Consider the following 21,621-nt stretch of genomic DNA (forward strand, 5'->3'; position numbering starts at 1 on the left):
GATAAATAAGGTCTTTCATCCCCTAGCTGAAGCAAGCAAGCAAGCAAGTTGAATTCATTCACTTCCTATCTAAAGGATCCACTTATTTCCTATTTAGGAAGTAAATGTTTGCTTCCCTTTGACAAGTTTGTCAATTGTATTGATCTTATATTATTATTATTATTATGATTATTTTGATCTAGTTTCCTGATTGGGACTAGTATCACGTGACCAAGATAGAGACTCCTGTAAAAGGCTTTTGCAGGATCCTCTTATTATCTGATTGGCCTAGCCCCGCTAGACCGCCTTCCTATTTTGGACTAGCGTCCCTGGGCCAATCCAACAGGATTAATTCTGTATCCTGAATATGTATGAAAAGCATATTTTTATTTTTTTATAGGTGTTCTATTATTTTATTATCTATTTTTCTTCATAGAGTTAGATTAATTATATTCGCGTATATTCCGAAGTCCTTCTGTAAGAGGATTACAGATAGAAGGCTGTATGCGAGGTCTGGTTAGTAAAATATCTTAATTTTAATCTTGTAGTATTTATTATTTACAGATAAGATTAAGATTTGGTAGCCAGCTGATCTAGTAATACTAATTCCTCTGTCAGATATTCTGTATTTATAGAAGTTGGAGACATCTAGATCATGGTAGTAGTCTAGCGAGGTATGGTCAGGTATGATATGTTAGAAACTGCTTGTATCATAGATCCAGTGTAGTAAGTAGTTAGTGGTACTTCTAACTGCTATTCTAGAGAAGTTTAAAAAATGCATATTTTTATTATCTGACCCTGTTTTATGCAGGGTAATATATTAAGCAGGTATTTCTATTATCTGTTTTACAGGTATAGATTCTACTGCTTTAAAGTTATTTTTTGAATTTGAATTTAATTTTCCTTCTTTGTATTAGTTATTCCAAATCTTAAAGAACCAGATATCTAGAATACATGGTTACCATGATCTTGAGTATGAGATTATATTAATATACTAATACTTTATTCAGCTGTGGTCAGGGTATCTGCAGTAGCTACAGGCTTTATTAATATACTTAGATATTATTTCTCTCATTCTAGTAGCATGCTCTTTATAAGAAATATCTTTTATAGGATATATAGCTTTCTTCTACTCTTTTTTAGTGCTTTTTAGCTTTTGTAATAAGTTTTAATCTTTTTATATAGTAGCTGCCATTCCTACCCTGCTGAATTTATTATACTGTTCTCTCGTGTTCCGGCAGACAGTATAGAAATTATTATTACTATATACAGTATCCGTGTTCTCTAGTATTTTACTCTCCATGTAGATGATCCATGCAGGTATATTACTCTGTATCTCCTGAAGGAGTAAGAGTATGGCTATAAAGACAGGTATTCTGTATTATAAGATCTTGGTGAGGGTGTAGTTTGCTCAGAAGTTATTAATATATTTAACTACTATAATATACTTAGATCTTCTTGATTTAACAAGATTATATATAATACTTTGGCGAAGCACAATACCATCTCCTAGAATAATTCTTTGAAGTGCTTTATATATATCATCCACCAGTTCTTTTACATTAGCAGAGTCTGCAAACAGATCTAGTATTTTATCTGATATGTTTTAAGTTAACCATGACTGTGTAACTATTAAATAAATGTATTAAGTCTTATATTTTTCATGGTTTTTAGCAGGTCTAGCCAGATCCTTGTTAATCAGGTCTAGTAGGCTGATATTCTTGAGTATTTAATATACTTGAAAGTCCCATTTTACCTAATTTACATGTTCTTCCAGTAAGATCAGCAGCCCTGGGATACTATCAGGCATCTGCTTGGAAAATTTATCTGCCTGTAAGATAGTCTTGATAACTGTTTCTTCCTCTAGAGAGAGATTTTTAAACAAGATTCTGTGTCTAACTTCATGTGCCATACTGGCTATTCAATATACTTAGCACGAGCGAGTAGACGAATAGGTAAAGTGCGCTTCTTGGCGCGAATATATAATTCTATTAGACCTGTTAGGCTTGCTAAGACTAGTATTCCATAGAATATCTTGTCTAGCAGCAATGGCTGGCCGTAGTAAGACCTGAATAGCTTCACAGTGTAGAGACCGGGCTCATAACCTCTTGAGAAGCACTTTACAGAAGCAGCAATGAAAGCAATAATGAAATGAACGAACGGAAGCAAAAGAGTAAGTTAAATTAAGCTATCTAGGAGAGCAAAACAAAGCAACGCGAAGAGGTGCTTTGTGAGCGGTCCGAGCGCAGCACGTGACTAGCCTACATGAATGCCTCGACATATTGTATATTATTCCCGATTTCTACATAGAACAGGATTTTCATTGCTCCGAGGTGGTGAACAGAGCCAATCTGGGTTCGGCGGCCGATTCCTTGAACAAGGCCCTGTCCACTTGTAAACGATGCTTGTGTCATCCCTCTCATGAGCTACGAAACAAAGATTCTCAATGCCAGTCATTTTCATAGTTTCATGATTCTACTTAGCGTGGGCTAACGTACAGATGAGAGAAAAGCATCAATTATTGTCTTAGCACTTGGCCGTTCGGCTGAATATCAACCAGATTCGCAATTTTCCTCTCCCCCTACCTGCCAACGCACCGACCGAACAGAATCTTATCCCGCAGCCAATTAAATAGCGAACACGTCGTCCCCGGTCCGAGGAGGGGAGATGACCCAGGCGAATCGAGAAGGAACCACGACCACCGGAATGCTCCCTGGAGCTCGAGAGCTACGGCAACCAACATCAAAAATTAAGCGATCAACTCTTCCAACAATAGAAATCACTCGACCCCGACGCCGGGAGTATAAGCCGGAGATAGAGATAGCGGGGACAGGAAGATGGCTGACGGGTGCAGCTCTGCGGGTTAGGCCCGCGTGAAGATAGAGGGGAACATTACTGCAGAGAGCGAGACGCCTAGAATAGATAAATGGAAGGCGACGCTTATGATGAGGGCGGGGAGGTTGGCGGCACGAATGGCGTGTAGCTGCGCTTTGAGCCCGTCGTCGCTATTGCAGGAGAGAATATGGGGCAGAGGATATAGAGAATGAAGAACACGAGGAAGGGATACATGTTCCAGGCGCCGACGCTGGTTTGGTGCAATGTGCTCCCAGGGTTGGAGGAGAAGGCTCCCATCAGTGTCGCGGGGAGGAGATAGCCGACGGCGATGGCGGGTAGGAGCAGTTGTTTGATCAGCGCCGGCGAAGCTGCCCTGATTGCGACCCAGCTTTCACCCGAACAGCGCCTACCTCCTTTACAAATATTATTCTTGCTAGTTTTCAATTTGATATGCGACTCAGTCAGTCTTAAAATAACATCACGAAGATTAATGTTCGTATATTGAATATCCTACATTTGTTTGAGGATGGATGATACAGCAGCCATATAGAAACCCATTAACCCGCCCAGCTAGATCAAAGATATACACCAGCCCCTGAGCTGCATATACCAGATTAAGATTTTATCAGGAGTCTAGCGAGTACTAAGTTTGTTTTCTTCAAGTGACTGGCATTAACTCGCTAAAAAAAATACGAAAGGGGCTTGTTGAATATCTTTTGAAGTAGACCTCCGAGCAGCTATACCCCTCTGTTCATAAATCGATTTCCAGTCATACTTCGAAGCCTGATACGATGATTATTATGGTAAGCTATACTAGTTGCAATCGTCCGAAGGTACTTATAGGCAGTATTGTTGGTTCTAGTATGAAATCAAAAATGCAACAAACAAGCCTCTCGTGCTAGATTAGACTTGATCTGAAGATTTAATTAACTTTTCGGGCTAGGACCTAATATCTGCTGATATTCATTTTGGTCCACGCTTTCCTCGCCCACTCTTCGTTTCACCAGGACTGCTTTATATGAGAGTAACGAGCCCATTTTGGTGAGTCGACTACTCGGTCACTCTACTTCAAATCTCCGTGCACTCGCGTTCAGAAGCACTGCATTGACAGAAGTCTTTCACAAAAATATCTGCCAGGTTGGCTGGCATCCAGGTGACACCGACTTCTGGGGTATCCTCGGTGGTATTGTAGTGATAGACGAGGCAGGGCGAGGAGAGATAGTTGTTGATCTTGGGCTCAGACGAGGTCTCAACGGTAAAGACAGGGAGATTGAAGAAGCAAGTAGGAAGTGAAGAGGTGGCCTCAAGGACATCCAATTCTACTGTGCCGGCGTAGGTGCCGGTGGTGTTCTGACAGGTGTAGGCATTGTCGTAGAGAGTGGTGAGGTCGACTCCGTAGGTGTCGGTAAGCTTGGTGAGGTCGGAACTGCTGATTGTTTCCGTCATTATTTGCTTGGTGAGCTCCCAGCCAGCTCCTGGATACTGCAGAGTGTAGCAGTAATCTCCGATGACAGTACCGCTTGTTACTGATGCGCAGTCGCCCGTCGAGTACGCGCCCTTGAGGATATAGTAGTTGGCTGAGACTAGAGCAGACCCTACTAGATACTCTTGAAGCCTTGCGTTGAAAGTAGTCTCAATCGCAGTCGTCTGCGTCCCTGTGAGTTTGAACATGTACCGCCCATCAAAGAAGTTGGCCACCTCTGAGTTATAGTCACCCTCGCGCAAGTCCGCCGGCCAACTGGAGATGTTACCGTTCTGGAAAATTTCCTCCAGTATCGTCATCGCCGCCGATACCATCGCCGTAAAAACCGTGCTGACTTGTGTAAGCAGCTCTTGGCTCTCCTGTGCGGTCGAATCGCTGTCCGAGATGTCGCCCCCAGCCGTGGAGAAAAGCCCACTGAGCGTGCCTATAACACTTGATGCTGTATCCGTTTCCGCATCTAATAGGGGAATCGTGCTCCCCAGGATTCCTAACACTCCACCTACGTTGGTGAACACAGTACTGACGGAGGGCACTGTTGCTCCAGATTTCACAGGAAAGTCGGTAGCTATTGACCCCACAGCGTTGGACTGGTTGAATGTCGCGAAGTCGAAAAGCGCCCCGAATTCCACCACATACTCGAAGAAATTTGCCACTACCCATTCAGCCCAGAACTCTGGAGTGCTGCTGTAACTGGTGCAGTCGGTAGGATAGTCACAAGGGCCGTCCGGATAGACGTCACATGAGGTGGTTACCCCGGAGCTATAGAACATGGTGTTCGCCCATTCGTAGCCTGCTTGGTGAGGTTCATTTAGTCATCATTGTCATCTTGCAGGATGAACTTGGAGTTAGGAATGAATGACATACTGCTTGTGGACGTCTCCTCCAGGAGCCAGTCAATGTATGCGGCCACTCCGCGTTCTTCACTTGCCTGCGCCGCGGTCTCGTCCGAGGAGGGAAGATCACACGTTCCATTTCCGGAGAAGACGGTGTTGATCTTGGAATCCTTCTCGAGGAAGTAAGACTCAAATGCGTCGAGGTCGGTCGGATCCGTGACAAATTCCTCCAGGTCAATTGCCCACTCAGTCGTGCCACCCATGTTCAGCCCCTGGTAGTACGTGGTACGCGTGCTTTTTGTTGTGTTAGTCATGTAACCTACCCACTGGGTTTCATTGTAGACAATGATATCAGAATCACTTCCAGCATCAAACAGCACCTCCACCGTTGGGTTAGACGCGATGATTTCATTTATCTCCGCGTTGGAAATGTAACCAGCTGTTTGGGTACAGCGCCCGGGGGTAGCTCCGAGTCAGGTCCTACATAGGTACAATCCGGACCAGTGCAGTTTGCAGTAGTCATCTCGAAGGAACGTCCGTAGCTGGCTACACCGACCATCAGCTTATTTGTGTCCATACCAGCTTTAGTGACCATTGACAGGGCGTAACCAGTCTCTGTCAGATTAACATGCGAGCGGAGACAGTTACCGTCCTCACATCCATCATCTGAGGAGGTATTTCCGTAGTCCCACTGGCCATGTAGATCATAGGTCATGAATACCACAAAATCCACAACAGAATTGATTTTGGAGACTGGGAAACCCTTCAAGTACCAATAGGAGGCGGGCATAGCTATAGAAAGCGTTTTAGAGGTACCAATGGCTGATCGAACCTCTTTCAGGAATGCCACGTAGTTCGTGCCATCATCGCTGTTACCGGCAGGGATTCCCGGAATATCAGGCTCACCAGGATACTCCCAGTCAAAATCAACTCCATCCAGGTCATACTGCGAGACAAAATCGCTGATACTTTTGGCTAGTGTTGCACGGTTGTTGGCAGTAACCCCTTCACGGAAGATTGTATATGTATCAGTATCTGTCGAGAAAGTCCAGCCGCCAAAAGAGACAATTTTCTTGACATTGGTGAGATTCAAAAATTGTTCAAATTGGGTTGTTTCATTGATGGTAATCGAATAATCCGCATTGATAGTGCCAAACGCGTAGATAACATGAGTGTATTTGCTGGTGTCAATCATGTAGGCATTCATTTTCAGACAAGTACGTTCCACATTGAAGGCTTCAAAATATCCAATAGAGAAAAACTCATCCGGAGCAGTAGAATTGTTGATAATATCTGTCCCGCAGTTTGAGATGCATCCATTGGTATTAGCTTCGGCTGTACCTGGATTTCCTGTCGTCGATTCGGTAATGGTACAAAATTCTGGCGTAGTACCACATTGCCCCCAAACATCACAGCATGCATTAAGGGTACATGGGTTCAAAGTTGCCCACTCGCTATAGTCTGTTCCGTTGGCTGTCGTTCCGGGGACCTGAGGACCGCACGTCGTCCCTGTTACTGGAGCTGGGAAAGGCGGATCCCCACTACTCCGACAGATATTCTCACCAGCTTGGAGATCATCACAGCCCAACCATCCCCATGTATGGTTGTTATATGATTCAATGTCGTCGAGGCTCAGACTATAAGCGGCAGCAATACTGGAGCATGAGTCACCGGATTCCACGAGGTACGTATAACAAGTGCCATTGCTGTAGGGGGAGAGGTCAGGCAGGTCGCCTGAGCTGCAGCATACATATTGACCAACAGCAAGGGTAGAACACAGATCAGAGGCTGTGTTATACTCGTAGAACTCGGTGGACGTGATTCCGCACTCTGTGACCAATGTCGCACACGAGTCCCCAGACACCACTTGGACGGTGGAACAGCTATCTGCACGGGACTGCAGGGTTCCAGAAAGAGATCGAGCAGCAACAGTGCCATCATCCTTATCGGAAGTAGACACGGTTATTAGCGTGGTCGGTACAGTGGTCCGGGATCCAAAGCCGGACACACAATCGCCATTGGTCCATGTTTTCACCAGCTCCTGGACAGCAGAAAGATCGCCATTTGTGTTCACAGCCACACCAGCCACGTAGTTGGCTGTAGAGCCACAGTATTGCATTGCCATCTGCTCTAACACGCCGTGGGTACTGACTTGGTCGAGCATTTCTTGAATTATGTTCGTAGCGGTGGTAGAAGAATCCAGGCGACCCCCAATATAGATACCAACGGCGGTGTTTCCGGACAAACCAAACAAACTATTCTTCTGGTGACCTGCCACCATATAGGTTTCAATATCCGCAAGTGCCCCAGAGAGTTGGCTGTCAGCTGGTTTAGAGGCCAACCCCCACGCCCCGAACTCCAGATCAACGGACAACCTGGTGACATTTCCACCTCCCTCAGACCGTCTACTCAGAGTTGAGTTTGTGCTACTGTCGGTAGTACAAGCGTAGATTGTGGAATGGGTCTGAGACCCATTCAGAGGATTGAAGATAGCAAAGTCAAGAAGCATGGGCTCATCACAGGCTGCAACACGACTAGTGGAATGATATGTCATCCAATTGAATGGGTCATCACTGGCACTGCAGGCATCGGGGCAGGGATTTGTACCACCCCGTTGCGCTGCTGCAACACCTGCAAGGGTGGCCGCTCCCAGGATGGCGCGAAGATACATGACGAAGATTAATTGATGGAAAAAGAAGGTTTGATCAAATCAGACACATGATCATGATTGGGTATAGACAGATGTGATAGAAGATCAATGAAAGAAGGAAGGAAAACTTTAATGAGAGACTAAAATGATGAACGGTTTGGAAAAGAGTGACCGATCACAGGGATCAAAATGCACAAGGAAAAGGTAGTTGGGAAAGATGAACGCTGCATGTCAAGACTGAGCAGACGATTTGGCTGTCTTATATAGACAGAATCTTCCGGGCCATGCAGCAGAATTCTCCGTGAAAGTACGTATGTGGTTCGTACACTTCATGCACTCCATGTCCTCAAGTATCAAAATTACGACTAAATTCAATAGTCAAACTCACTATGTTTAGCTCCGTGAAGTAAATTAGCCTGGTACCAGATAATACGAGAGTCACATCCAAATCCGAATTCAGGTTCATCTCAACAAGAGCCTACCTTCCATGCTCGACCAGCTCAGCCAATTATTCGCAACTGTGCTGTCAGATTAATCGGCGTCCGAATAGGCACCATAGAGAACCTCGAAATGGAGATGTGTACGTAGTTCACGACTCTGTACTTCAACCTACTCACAGGCAGATTTGGTTTCAAGAAGAGTTGCTGCAGAATAACTACCTAATGGCTCGCTTGGAAGTCATCTCTGGTGTCCTGGAAAGGAAATCAAGGCCGAAATCGTTAGTTGACCAAAGGATCGGGGTTACGTAAATCTTCCGCGAGTCAAATCCGATCGGAGGGAGGCGGCTACGGCGGCCAGCTTTGTCGGCCGATTGGCCGAGCCTCAAAAAGTTCCCCTTTCATAAGCACCCTTTTCTATCTTCAGACGATTGAAAGACTTCAACTCCGAGACCCTCGGACCCTGAGACCCTGATCAACAGGGCTCAATTCCCTTCACAAATAACACCCCCTTGGACCTCAATTAGCACATCTATGAAGACAAAAAACACCTCTATACAACGCCATCTGCCTCACTGAGACCTGGCAATCCCAACGTTAAATGTCTCAGATTGACTTTGGAACGGCTACAACAAGCTTCGCTAAGCCGAACTCTTCAGTTCGCAGTGGGGCCCACATGAAACTACCCGAACGACTAATTCCTTTTTTCCCCTGTATCTTTCATCTTACCTAGGGGATACTAGTGAAAGGCTAGTAACTTAGCACCCCTAATGATACCGTGCACTATGCCAGAATAGTATCTGGGAAATGATTATAAAGTATTCACGGGGTCATGGGCGCAGAGATTTCGCTATCCGTCCTCCTCAGAGTCTTTCCACTTTGTTTGCTATGCCCCAGAGTCACTTTTCCTGTCTCCTCATATCTCCTCGCGTTCCTGTTTACTCTTGATCCCACGATGGATTTCATTCCTTGTTCGTTCGATGCTTTCATTGACAATTTCTTGGCGTGCTACCGACCCTGCTACTCGGACTATCTCCAGCAGTTGGTCACCAACGGGACCTGTGGTGCTAACTACACTACCCTGGCCGCCAGCACCGACCGCTCCGATCTCAAGTGCATCTGCGAGAACGCAAACGGGGTCTCCAATAATTGGACGTCGCAGGTTCTGGAGTGCACGCGCTCCTCGTGTAACGGAACATTCAACTACACCCGGTGGGCAGACAGCATGTGGAGCTACGATAACATGTGCTATTACGCTTCAGGTATTTACTTCCCAAGAGTTCTAACTCTCTTACCATCTTGTTCTTCGTCCCTCCATCTCCATATCTCTTCTCTTGATACTGGTGGTGAGCAGTAGCTGACATAGAAGCGAAGGCACGGCGGGCTACAAAACATGCTCCTCCTCAGCGGCATCCAAGACAGCATCCACCGCTGGGCTGGTGATTGGACTATTAGCGTTGAGCCAAGTATTTTTTCTTTGAGGTCGTATGAAATAAATGCAGTGACCTGGTTTACTAGCTACTTTGTAACCAGGGAGGAGAGTTGGCCTGCAGAAGGGCACTGTACAAGCTGGGATCTTAAAGAATATTCATTTCCTTTCGGAAAACCTCCGGTCGCTTTCATATGCTCAACACCACTCCTAGACCCTTTTTGGGAGGTAGTATACACCAGTCCATTCAGACGCTTCATCTAACATAGGTCGGCTCCGACAGATTCCAACGCCTTACCCTTTCCTGCTATTGCGGAAATGTTGGGTGGCCCGCTGCTACCTCTGGTTGGTAGCCGCTAGTAAGTCAGGAAAACATGGTTCGCTGTCTGGAGTACTGCCTAGGGGGGAAAACAGAAAGGTGATATAGACTAGGAGCAATACACAGTTTCCAATCATGGGAGAGAGGCTTCCAGTGTCGCCTAGCTGTGGGTGTGCAGCTATAGAGAAAATTCAAAAGTCCGTACAGGAGGTCGGTTGACGCTCAAGATACGATGCAGAGTAAGCCCTATAACAAACTCTATTTGTCGCGTGGAAGTCCGACCTGTCGGATGGCGCGAAAAAGGGGTCGGAAAACATAAGATCGGAGTGGAACCGAGCCCTATCGATCTTGCCTGACACCTGACTAGATAAGATCAAACTGGTGGAGAACCCATGGACGAACTGGCCGGTATCGCTCGTCACGGGAATACAGTTCGGCAACGCCGGTAAGAAACAAAGTATAGTCTGCATTTATGCCTTAAACCGGAACATCACGGTCCCTTAAGCATACAGTGCAGGGCTGTCAAGCTGGGAATGTCTTCCACTGGTCCCCTCGTTCCTATGTCGGAAAGAGCCGGAGATTGTTGTTTTGTCTGTATTTCAGTAGTAGGACACAGGGGTTCAGGCCTATCCCGTGACTCATTGGTCACAGCAGGTCAAGGACTCCTCTGTTGACTACTTTCGTTCTGGTCATATGCCCTAGATGACAGATGAGTTCTATTTCGAGTCGATTGTAACGTAGGCGTACGCTCCCTCCCCCCACCCCCTCGGTATCCTGCTCTGATCATGATGATAGTGCCATATTTACCCTCGTCTCACTGAAGACTACAACAAATTCCTTGATGAAATAATCAAGGGTGGTAAATTTTCACTCCTTCTATCACAGTGACGGGATTGAATGTCTTTATTCGAAGACAGATTGTACCAGGTATTTCGTGGCCCCTGAGCTTTGACTCGTGATGACAGTAAAAGGGGTGAGCCGGCTGAACCATCTGTTCTTTCTTATGACACGGGCCACTTCTCTATAATTGGAGTAAAATTCTGAACAAATAAATGCTGCTCTTCAGTCTGAACAAGGCGTCACGCGTCACGGGCCATGTGCTCGCGGATTTAGCAGTCTTTATTGGCGACTCTGCCACAACATCGCATGAGTAATTAGACTTGGGTCTAACTCTGGCATTATGATAATCCACAGCTGCTGGACTTGAAATCTCCGGGACTGGATCATCTGGAGACCATATGCCTGCCACAAGAAGCTAGTTACGGGCCACTATGGGCAAAGTAAGCACTCTAAGCCCTCGTCACCCGCCCTATCTTCCCCAACGAGTGTATATATTTGTTAACGTTTAGTCAGTTAACATCAGGGTGGTTAATGCATGTGACGTGGAGCTGTGGCAGACTAATGTCGTTTTTCCAAATTTTTAAAGGTAGTTACATCTATGAAGACAAAACCTAGCGTAGGCTTCTTCAAGCACAACTATCCTATTGACCGGTACGTATCCAACCCCTTCATTAGGACACTGTGACTGGTGAGGGTCATCGGTAGGCCTGCTGCAAAGCTTGCTGGAACAAATGTTATCCTTCTCAATTAGTTTGTTAACTATATTCTTCTACATGTGACCTCTTCTGCTAGGTGGTATTGTTTCTCTGCCTGGTACAAACCCATGGACACATTTTACAAGTCTTATCCCAAGAGGGAGGCGGATCTATTATAAGCATATTATATGCGATTGTCCGTCACTCATATGAGGCCGGTGTGCTCAGTAAAGATAGTGAGGGGCTGGGCAAAGCTATGGTCGGTATCAATGTTAGTCAGACAATGTTCACCAGCTGGCTAAGCGTGTCTGGCAAGTGAGTTCTCCATTGTCGGCATGGAAGATGTTTGTCGGCGAGTGTCGCCCATTGAGACTTTATTCTTTCTTGTTTTTCGATAACTTCATGATGTTATTGGAGGTCTTATTCCTCACTTCCGTACGGGACTATTGGCAATAGGCTTGTGCTTTGTATTTGCTTATCGGTGGATTTGTATCTGTCTCGAGAGGAGGGGGGAAGAAAATCAGGCAAATTCAAAAAGAAAAGAAAAGAAAAAAAAATACAATTACAAGAATGACAATAAAATTAAAGGGGGAGAGAGAATAACAAATATCTATCGAACCAGCACTGATGGGAAAGAAGATCAGATACTGAATAGATGAAGCATTGAAAGTACGTTTGTGAGATGCTCGCATATGTTGTACAAGTCACCATTCATGTCTGTCATCATGTACTGAGTTGGGCGTCTAGCTTTGTCTAGGCGAATCAGAGTAAGTGGGTATGAATATTGGTCGGCGACCAAGCTGCGAGTTGAGGACCGACAGTCCACGCATGTCAATCAACAACCCGAAAGCCCGCATGGATCCCTTTAGCCCACTGGGGGCCTGTCCTCTTGCAGGGAAGCTTTTTCCAGCTAGGGCTACTTTGATACGTACATACGAAGTGAGGCTGTAGATAACCTTTCCTGATTGAAAAGTGAGAAGTGCTTGATCTCTCTTGGGACTACTGAAGCTGCTTTTCTGTGATTTGGAATTATGGGATCTAACCAATCACAACCCTGAACCGATTCAACCCGAGCCAGCTCTTTGTTGTGGTGTGATTTATTTCGGGATCAGGTTCCCGCGTGTCTACACTCTACAGTATCGCGACATGCATGAAAGGCGTATGCGTGTCTACGACCACTGCTTACTAACCACGTAGTGATCAGTCGCTCATGATTAGGAGGATAACATACGAGGATGCTATAATATAGGAAAATGTCCGGCCTTTTCTACACATTTCTGTATGCTGCACATATAAGAGATGTATTCGAAACCTTCATATTATACGGATTACCTCTTCCACCAGTTCATTCATTCATACGCCCACCTTCAGAATGTACGAAAGCATGGTCAGTGGTAAGCTCCGGATCTCCGATGCTGCACGAACCCTCATGTTCATAGCCTTACAGAGGTCAATCCTTTCGCAGCCTTGTCAGTGTGTGCCCAAGGCTGAAAAGGTCGACGCGCAGATCTTCTAGGGAGGGGTCACTATTCTTTAAATGAGACACCAACGAATGATTGGTCCATGTTGAGGGGTTAGAGCTGATTAGGAGATAGACAGTGCAGCTGAGGTTGGAATAGGGCCGAAGGTGGGGAGTAGTTGACGTGTTCCATTCTATGCGCAAACTTCAGGCCCGACCCGTTCGCCGATCAAATGGTCCCCGATCGAATCATCACACAGCGGTTCTCGCGCAGATAAGCAGGACTACTTCATAGAGCTGCATCTGAAAGCCCCTCTCATGAAGATCATCACCCAAAAGAGATCTTAACATTGACACCGATGGCTTCGAACGAGATGCTTTCATCAACTACAAAGGCACCAAGGGTCTCCGAATTAAGAGTCTCTGGTGGTTTCATGGATGAGGTACAATCAAATCTCACTCTTGTAACCACACACCATGCTCAGAATGTTGCCTTTGACTAGGATTCATCTTCTCTATCTTCTTCTACTTCTAGCGTCCAGCGTCCAAGCATTCAACACGATCCACACAAATTGCACACTCCCCCCGCAACACGCCAACTTTGTGACAGCCCCGAATACCCTTGGCACCTTGCAAATCCTATGGTCATCCCTGTTCACTATCCTCGCCTGCACTTGGACTGTGCTTCATCTCAACGTTCCTGGGTATAAACAAAAACCGAAGGAAGGGGGCATTACAGGCTGGCTGAAATGGATGGTGATCAAGTATCGTCATCCAACCAAATGGTTTCTCCTTACTGTGCTTGCCCCAGAAGTTCCTTTTGCAAAATATTGGGATGACCAGGTTCAAGCACATTCCCTGTTCTATCACTATGAAGACATTTTTGAGGATAAGCACTGGACGAAGACCCATGTCCTGTTTGCCAATATGGGAGGCTTTGCGGTGAAATATAAGGAGAAGCGTGAATCTTATTCGACCGGCGAGAAAATGAGTGCGGGAGATCTATATAACAGCCCAGCCGAAACAAGACCTGCCTTGGAAAATAATACATTCCTACCGGGGGGTTCGGGAAGATTGAATCAGTCAACTCCGGGGCCCGCCAGCAAGGATCCCGCGGGAAAGTTCGATAAAGTATTCTATCTGACAGCCACCGAAGCCCTGAAACTCCTCTGCAAAGACCAAGGAACACCTATACCAGGGCTAGATAATACATCAGTGGAGGAGATCAACGATCGTTCGAAAACGGACATCTTTATGCGCCTCCTTGCTGTGGGTCAAATCCTTTGGGTGGTTGTTCAGATCATTTCGCGAGGGGTTTACGGCCTGACCGTGACCCAACTGGAGGTCACTGTTGTTGCATTCGCGTTCTGTGCAGTGGGAACGTATATTGTCGGCGCACTAACCGCTAGACCAAAAACGATATATCGCGTCTAGTCAGACTAGCGACGGAGAGATTACTGTCCCAACATATATCGTCAACCGTGGAAAGCCCAAGGGGGTAAACTGTCCGATCCTCTTCGAATATTCTGGGACGAGGAAAGATTTAGAAGGGGAACTATCAAGGTCCAAGATTCCGACCTCTACAAAGATACACAACAAGTGGGCGTTCTATCAATGCAAGTACTGCAAGATGGAGAAAACCAGCAGCAGCAGCGACAGCAGCGAGAACAGTGGCAACAACGAGAATTGCGATAACTACGAAGAAAATACCAGCAGAGGCACAAATGAGAGGATTGAAAGCAACAAGACAGAGCCCCAAAATAATAGTGAGAAGATGCGCCCAAAGGTGCTTATTACTGCTGCCATACGAGGAGTTCGAGAATGTCTTGGGTCTCCTCGGACTTCGGGCGATGCAATAGAAAATGGATTCATTGACGAATCAGAAGACTCAAAAAGATCCTGTGAATTGCTCACTGACATGTCGATGTTCATCAGCAGTATGGTTTTCGGGGGAATTCATCTTATTGCCTGGGGTTTTCAATTCCCCACCATAGTGGAGAAATATCTGTGGTGGGCAGCAGCATTGTGGTGTACCTTTTGTGTTCTAGCGTGCACACTGCTTTGTTTCATGTTCGTCGGACTCGAAAAGGTTATCGTCGCCTTGAATTAATGGCTTAATTATGTCCTCTCCTCAACCCCCGAGAATACCAACTCTAGCGACCCAGCTGAATCAGCCCCGAAGGTCTCAAACACGAGTCTTAAGCAAGACTCATCAAACATCAACGCAGATCTCGATGCAAAATCCAGTCCCGGTTCGAGTAAACGCTCAAGTCCAGAGACCCAATTGTCGGCGCCCCTATCTGAGAATCAAGCATCAAACAGGGATGAGGAATCACAAGAATCACGCACACAGCCTAACCGACCAGTGAAGAAGGCTATTGTGGGTTTCGTGGTGGTTCTCTCTAGTCTCATGGTATTTCTTTCGAGTCTGGTGGTAGGCCTTTCTGGCCTGCTCTTCATTCTTGTCTGGTATATCCTTTGCATATCATTGCTTATATGCGGGATTGCAGGTGTGCTTGCCTATATTGTGGCGAGATTGTTTATTGTTGTTGAAATGTTTAGGACATTGGCCTTTCTTCCGCAGGACGCTTATGTTGCTACTTGGTCATCGGAAATTCCTAATATTGGTTAAGTGTTATATGGTACTTGAGCTGAGTACTTATATATTATCTATACTCCATCTTTGACAGTAGTAGGAAATAGCGAAGGTTGGAATTATACCATTACATACCCCAGCCCTTTCCTCCATTCTCCTGATACATGGCGTATATCTGGCTGTAAAGACATGAATACTAGTATCTTTTACATTTCTCGTTCCACGTACTCCAACATCTCGTCAAAAGCTTACATTAAGTTTAGAAGGCCAAGTTAATTTATTGAAACAGGACTCGAAAAGAAAGCTAGACTGAACATCAAAGCCCAATGAAGCGAGACTATAAGTATCACACGACCCCAAAAAGCGCCAGCTTGTCTGGCGTTACACAAATAAGTACTCAACTTAATAAACATACCTAAACTGAGGGATTTCCTTGTCTGTTTTGTCTAGCATACCAGCAACATCTCCATCAACTTCCTCATTGCCATGAAACGGTGGGTATACTCCGTCGCGACGCCGGTTCTCCCACACTAGGTAAAAACGAGCTGCCCCACATAGAATGATTCCCACGGCGTAGCATATCATAATAGCAAGGAATCCAGTGGTATAGGTAGACGCCTGGTCTTCAAAGAATAGCTGGGGTCCGACAATATTTCCAACACAAAAACTGATTAAAATCTAAAGTTTGGAGTCAGCATCCACTGGCTCCGAACATGCTACTTCCGAAAGTAGTCGTCACAAAAGCGAATTTAGCTCACAGCTGTGTTCACCGTCATCTTCTTAGTAAAACCCGCAACATTACCCGATGACAAGCACATCGTTAGAGGGAAGTTGGCAGCAGCGGCCGTCATGAGTAATTTGCCGGCAAATCGACCCCACATTAGATGAGCTGGAAGCTCACGTATCAGAGCCGTGCCGATAGTGGCGAGACACAGGTTCCACACCATCCAGTAAGTTCTAGTATTGGCGAAATATGAGCTGCCACCGGTGGAAATAAGAACGGCGATCAGCATAGCCAAGTAGCAGGATGCTTGAAGAAGAAGTGAGTTGAAGGTACTGAATCCTAGACCATTGACGACTATGGTGCCGAACTTGGGGTTACTTAGTCTTTGGGTACATTAAGAACATAATATGGAGCGAAGGCAGCTGGCAACTCACAGTGGTTAGGGCACCATTAGGCACCTGGCCAAAAAAGGTTATGGCGCAAAACAACCAGGTTTTAGCATCTAGCAACGCTTCGGTGCACTGCCTCCACTTGAACTCGCTGCTTTTTATCCCGGTCATGTTCATCCTCACGCGAGTCACAGCTTTCAGACGATCCTCGTCGTTCATGAACCAAGCCTGCATAGGAGTATCAGGCATAAGGAAGATGAAAACAAGAGACAAAGCTACCGTTAAACTACCAAACAGTAAGAATATGACCTGCGAAGGTTATCAATTGTCTCTATAATCAAGAGAAATACCATCAAGAGCTTCTTCTTACTTTCCAAGGTGCCATGCTCTGAATATGTCCAAGCCCATACGCGATCAGACCCCCGGTTATACCAGCAAAACTGTTTCCAACGAGCCATGCGGCTTGTCTCAGCGGCTGCTCAGATCGCTTGTACCACATGGCAACAATGACGCTTAGGCCTGGGGCAATGGCTGATTCAGCAGCGCCGAGAAAGAATCGCTCAACCAAGAGTCCCGCAGCACTGTCACAAGCGGCCGTTACTGTCAAGATCACTCCCCATATACATCTGTAGTCTTCCAGTCAGAATTATGACGTCCGTTGAAAGCGGTTCGTGTTACTCTCTCACATTGAGATAGCAACTGTCTTCCCCACATGCCAGCGGATCATCAACATAGCGGCCGGGCATGCAGCAACCATGTAACCGAAGTAGTAGATGCCGCTCGCCCAAGCAAACTCATCACCTCTAAGATGAAGGTCGCCTGGAAGGTCTAGAATGGATGTGAATGAGAGAGCCTGTTTATCTAGAAACTGTAACATGTACGAGATAGACATGAGAGGTAGCAGGCTGTGAGGACACTGTTAGTTAGACAGTGTGCTTCTTCTCGGGGTCTGGGCTGGATTCGCACCAAATATCGATCTTTCGAAGAATCCTTCTGTCTTCCTCCAGGCTGAGTAGATCGGCTGCTGAGCCAGACTTAACGAGACTTTTCTCGGTTTGAACATTGCCAGAGGCTCCTCTCCGGGGTCCGGGCTCTCTATCTCGCTCGGAGGCCATGGTATCATAGTTTTCAGTCGAGAGAATAAGATGGATTGATGGGTAACGACTGCTGCTATCCGGATTGACAAATATATAGAGCAGTATGGCTACTAAACACAGCCAAAAAATGTAACCGTCCACCTGGGAAACTTTTCTCCTTTTTCATTGCGCCACCGAACGTGTTCACGGCTGTGGTCAGCCAGCAAGCCTGTGTACAGGTTACACAATTTATCGGAAGAAGATATATGAACCGGGATATATCCTGGATACTTGGTGTTTCACAAGATCTGTGCGACCTCTCATGGTGGAGAATAAGATTCCGTTCTTTGTTCAACTTCCCCACATACAGACGCCTCCACCCGCGGCCTGGGCTTTCATCAACTCGTCATATGCGCGACATACTATTTATGTTCCGCACGTGTGGCTCAATTAGCCATAGAACACACGTAAATTAATGGTGTGCATTGTAGGATTGACTGCTTTCCCACGCGGCCTGTGCCTTAACGAGTGCTACGTTACATCTCATCCCGACTGTCGTTGCATCTCAGTCAAGCCTTCCGTCCGACGATTCAACAATCAGTGAATCTCCTTTCTCTACGAGCATCATGGCCATATCCTGGCTAGATTCACATGCAGGAGCCCAGGATCTTTGGCATAGAATCTAAATCTCATTGACAATGTCGACGAATGTGTGGGTTCCATTACATTCTCTCTCCTCAGAAAAGGTGGCTCCTTGTCAACATTTTCAATAACGGTTAGTCAGAGAAACCCAAAAATAGGAGATATGATAGCAGACCTACAAGATCTGTACCAACTGTAGAGCATGTCTGGCTTACTGGTCAAAAGTCAATTTGCTCAGTGAGTTTTGCCCGTAACCAGTTCAGGTTGGAGACCCGAGACCCTGTCCAGCTCGGTCACTCCTTTCCATTTTGTCGCAAATACTCAGTGAATTCTCAATTACGATCATAGAGTCAAGCTTTAAGTATCGAGTTCAAAAGTCCATTGGGCGCTATCATAGCAGCCCTCTATATGTGCGTCTAGTCATAATCCATATATACAAAGTCATCAATCCAAATCTATATCACATCACGCCAGCATAATGTACAGTCCAGGGCATCCAGTCCCAGTCTTCCAATTCTAACTGCAAACCTTATCATCTTCTCATGGTGCAGCATCCTCCTTACTAACCCGATGGCCCTGGTTAGCCTTCCGATCCGACGCCAGCGTCTGGGCAAACTTGCTCCTCTCGCGAATCTGCGGCCCCTTCCAGTAGAAGATGTAAATTGGAAGTACCACCAAGCACGAAAGGCAAGCTAGGATAGTAGTAGCATACTCCACATGCCACTTATCACCGATATTCTCATACATCGGGGTGGTATACATGGCCGCAATACCCGCCAACAAATCACGGCAGAAAGCATTACCGCCCGTCGCAGAAGCAGAGTACACACCGTACGCAGCGACCATGTAATCAACCGAGGAAAGGTAGATAGCGTAGTTGGCTATGCCGACAAGGGTGGAGAAGATCATGGATGCGATCCACGGCACACCGTACTCTTGACCCAGAGACGTCCACGCGAAACCGAAGAGCCCTATCGGTTCAAGCAGGGCTAGATAAAGAAGCCACTTAAGTCTCCGCTCAGCAGGTAGTGCATCGTCTCCCTTCGCGTCGCGAATCTTCTGGTCCCGCCAAAACCAAGGGAAGTATGAGAAGTATGCAATAACGTAACCGATGTTGATCGGGATGACGGCCCAGGCCTGGCCGAGGATACCGAAGCCCCAGCCCTTCTCGTACACGATAGAGAAACTCTCCAGGAAAGTGAAAATGAGGGAGTCGGAGAATCCGGATAGGAGGGAGAGACATAGGACGATGGGTTCACGGAGGAACATGTAGAAAGGACGAATCCAGATCTTGCCGGCTTCTTTGAGGGAGATGCGGGGGCTTTTGAGCTCGTTGGGTCCGTAAATATTCGGGTCTTCGCCGGATTCACGGCGGCGCTTGGCTTCGCGGTCCATGATGATAGTCGAGCGGCTTTCCGGGATGAAGAGGAGGATTACCTCGACAACGAAGCCGAAGATCAGCATGATCCAGAAGAACCATTGCCAGTCGAGGTCTGTCAGATGTACAGTTAGTGGTTTGTGGATTATTTTACGGTCGGCTTTTTGAAAATGGGAGAATACGTACAGCGCTCAATCGGTCCACCTATGACACCTCCAATACTTGTTCCGATGCAAGACGATAAGACAATAAATGCCAGAGGAAACTGCTGGTCTTCGGCCTCGTAGAGATCAGCAATAAGACCTAGGGTGACACTACCGCCCGCGGTCGAGATTCCACCCTACAGACATGTTAGCATGACATAGTGTACATTCCAGACGCAGGGAACTGACCAATCCACGAGCAACAACAATAGTGCCCCAATTCGGCGCCAAGGCAGCTGGAATTTGCCAGATATTGATAAGAAACATGGAAAGCTGGAGGATAGGCCAGCGACCAAATTCTTCACTCCAAGGCGCCCATAGTTCACATCCAATGGAATAGGTGATCAGGTAAATCATCTGCCCCGTCCGGGCTTCCTGCTCCCCAATATTGAATGCCTCTGACAACGGCTTGACAGCATTTGGAAACACGGAGGTGTTAAAGTTCATGGATATTTGGACGCATGCTATGGCCGCAAGATACGACCATTTCTTCCATCTCGGCCAGCAGTAAGCCAGCTTATCGTAGCAGTCGTTCTCCTTCAACTCGCGTCTTCCGTCTGAGCGTATGGACCCAGTTTCTTTCTCGGCTCCAGTGAGCCCAAATGCGGGGACAATATCATCCCCGCTATCCTGGCTGTCTTTCCCCTTATCGGAAAAGGAACTGCGAGATGACTGGGTCTGGGGTTGCTGTTCGTGGGGATACATAGTGTGATGTCATTAATTGATACTATCACACAGGAACAGGCAAAGATAAGAAACTATTCCTCTCTTAGAGTGGTCTGACATGGCTGGATACCCTGCCGGTCGTCTGATAGATATACCATCCTGCCTCAATCATTCATTCTAGATGTTGTCATACTGGAGCAGTTCGTTTCCAAACCGGATTTGGGATTTTGGGGTTACAGTGGGGCGGGCCGGGCAGATCCACCTGTGGATCATCGCCGGGGAGAAGTTCATACGCGCCCAATCAAAACATCGGCACTCGACTCACGATGCACCCTCGGGCTCACTTTTGATTTGTCTCTATGGCTTCCGGAGGTCCGGCTGCTCCATACCGATGCACCTAACTCGGAGTAACACACTGCCCGATATCCACCGTAAGCACAGAGCACCCGGTATGATATCATCGTTGTGGTTCTGCATTGCGAAGAAACGAACCTTCGCCACACATCCATTCTTTCTTCCTCGTGCATTCACCACTCATATTTGACTTGTTGCCTAGCAGAATAGTGTCGAACCTCGGTCTCTCGGGATGCATAAGGAAATAGCAGCACGGAATGACGTGTCCTAGTAATGTGGCTGATATTTCTCCAGGTACCATGCATAATGACGCTCCTTGCATCCCCTTCGGTCTGCTAATGTTCATTCGGATAAATTCTCCTTAATGTGCTGTTGTCGGTTATGCTCTTTCGACCAGTGCATGTCAATTCAAGTGCATCTCAACCTGGAATGATGTCATAGTACCTGTGTCTTCAATGAGTGACAGACACTACAACACTCATTCTTCTTGAACATCACTAACAAAATTGACACATCTCGGTCATTACTCGGACTGCTATTCTCCTGCTTAGGCGATATCATGCTGAGCGACAAGTAATCCTTAAATCCAACGCAACGAACTTCACTCTCGATGGGATCTTATACTGCATCTCTA

General features: G+C 46.5%; 6 protein-coding genes across 6 annotated transcripts; 2 read left to right on the forward strand and 4 right to left on the reverse strand.

Annotated features, from left to right (window-relative positions):
- Window positions 1-3,791: 3,791 nt before the first annotated feature.
- Window positions 3,792-5,653, reverse strand: BO87DRAFT_439002 (uncharacterized protein; the record flags this gene model as incomplete). The annotated part of the gene is made up of 4 exons (XM_025627912.1): window positions 3,792-4,371; window positions 4,414-5,087; window positions 5,162-5,596; window positions 5,632-5,653. 4 exons carry the CDS (start codon window positions 5,651-5,653, stop codon window positions 3,883-3,885), a joined length of 1,620 nt encoding a protein of 539 aa, XP_025478426.1. The 3' UTR covers window positions 3,792-3,882.
- A 12-nt stretch (window positions 5,654-5,665) lies between these two features.
- BO87DRAFT_269533 (glycoside hydrolase) lies at window positions 5,666-7,726 on the reverse strand (the record flags this gene model as incomplete). Its single annotated transcript, XM_025618904.1, has 1 exon — window positions 5,666-7,726. A coding segment is annotated over one exon (2,061 nt), but the record flags the coding sequence as incomplete, so codon positions are not given.
- A 912-nt stretch (window positions 7,727-8,638) lies between these two features.
- BO87DRAFT_88970 (uncharacterized protein) lies at window positions 8,639-9,813 on the forward strand. The gene is made up of 2 exons (XM_025629657.1): window positions 8,639-9,479; window positions 9,592-9,813. The coding sequence occupies exons 1-2, from the start codon at window positions 9,050-9,052 to the stop codon at window positions 9,696-9,698; spliced, it is 537 nt and encodes a 178-aa protein (XP_025478428.1). The 5' UTR covers window positions 8,639-9,049; the 3' UTR covers window positions 9,699-9,813.
- A 3,632-nt stretch (window positions 9,814-13,445) lies between these two features.
- BO87DRAFT_439015 (uncharacterized protein) lies at window positions 13,446-15,591 on the forward strand (the record flags this gene model as incomplete). The annotated part of the gene is made up of 4 exons (XM_025627913.1): window positions 13,446-14,333; window positions 14,449-15,054; window positions 15,103-15,364; window positions 15,470-15,591. 4 exons carry the CDS (start codon window positions 13,446-13,448, stop codon window positions 15,589-15,591), a joined length of 1,878 nt encoding a protein of 625 aa, XP_025478429.1.
- A 292-nt stretch (window positions 15,592-15,883) lies between these two features.
- BO87DRAFT_439016 (vitamin H transporter) lies at window positions 15,884-17,783 on the reverse strand (the record flags this gene model as incomplete). Its single annotated transcript, XM_025627914.1, has 6 exons — window positions 15,884-16,233; window positions 16,314-16,646; window positions 16,714-16,977; window positions 17,039-17,294; window positions 17,355-17,573; window positions 17,635-17,783. 6 exons carry the CDS (start codon window positions 17,781-17,783, stop codon window positions 15,958-15,960), a joined length of 1,497 nt encoding a protein of 498 aa, XP_025478430.1. The 3' UTR covers window positions 15,884-15,957.
- Window positions 17,784-18,926: 1,143 nt separating this feature from the next.
- On the reverse strand, window positions 18,927-20,691 carry BO87DRAFT_439027 (sugar transporter; the record flags this gene model as incomplete). The annotated part of the gene is made up of 3 exons (XM_025627915.1): window positions 20,157-20,691; window positions 19,951-20,104; window positions 18,927-19,879 (listed from the first exon to the last, which is right to left on the reverse strand). The coding sequence occupies exons 1-3, from the start codon at window positions 20,670-20,672 to the stop codon at window positions 18,927-18,929; spliced, it is 1,623 nt and encodes a 540-aa protein (XP_025478431.1). The 5' UTR covers window positions 20,673-20,691.
- Window positions 20,692-21,621: the final 930 nt, after the last annotated feature.

This window comes from Aspergillus neoniger (assembly GCF_003184625.1).
Source record: "Aspergillus neoniger CBS 115656 unplaced genomic scaffold BO87scaffold_21, whole genome shotgun sequence".
Taxonomy (NCBI): Eukaryota; Fungi; Ascomycota; class Eurotiomycetes; order Eurotiales; family Aspergillaceae; genus Aspergillus; species Aspergillus neoniger.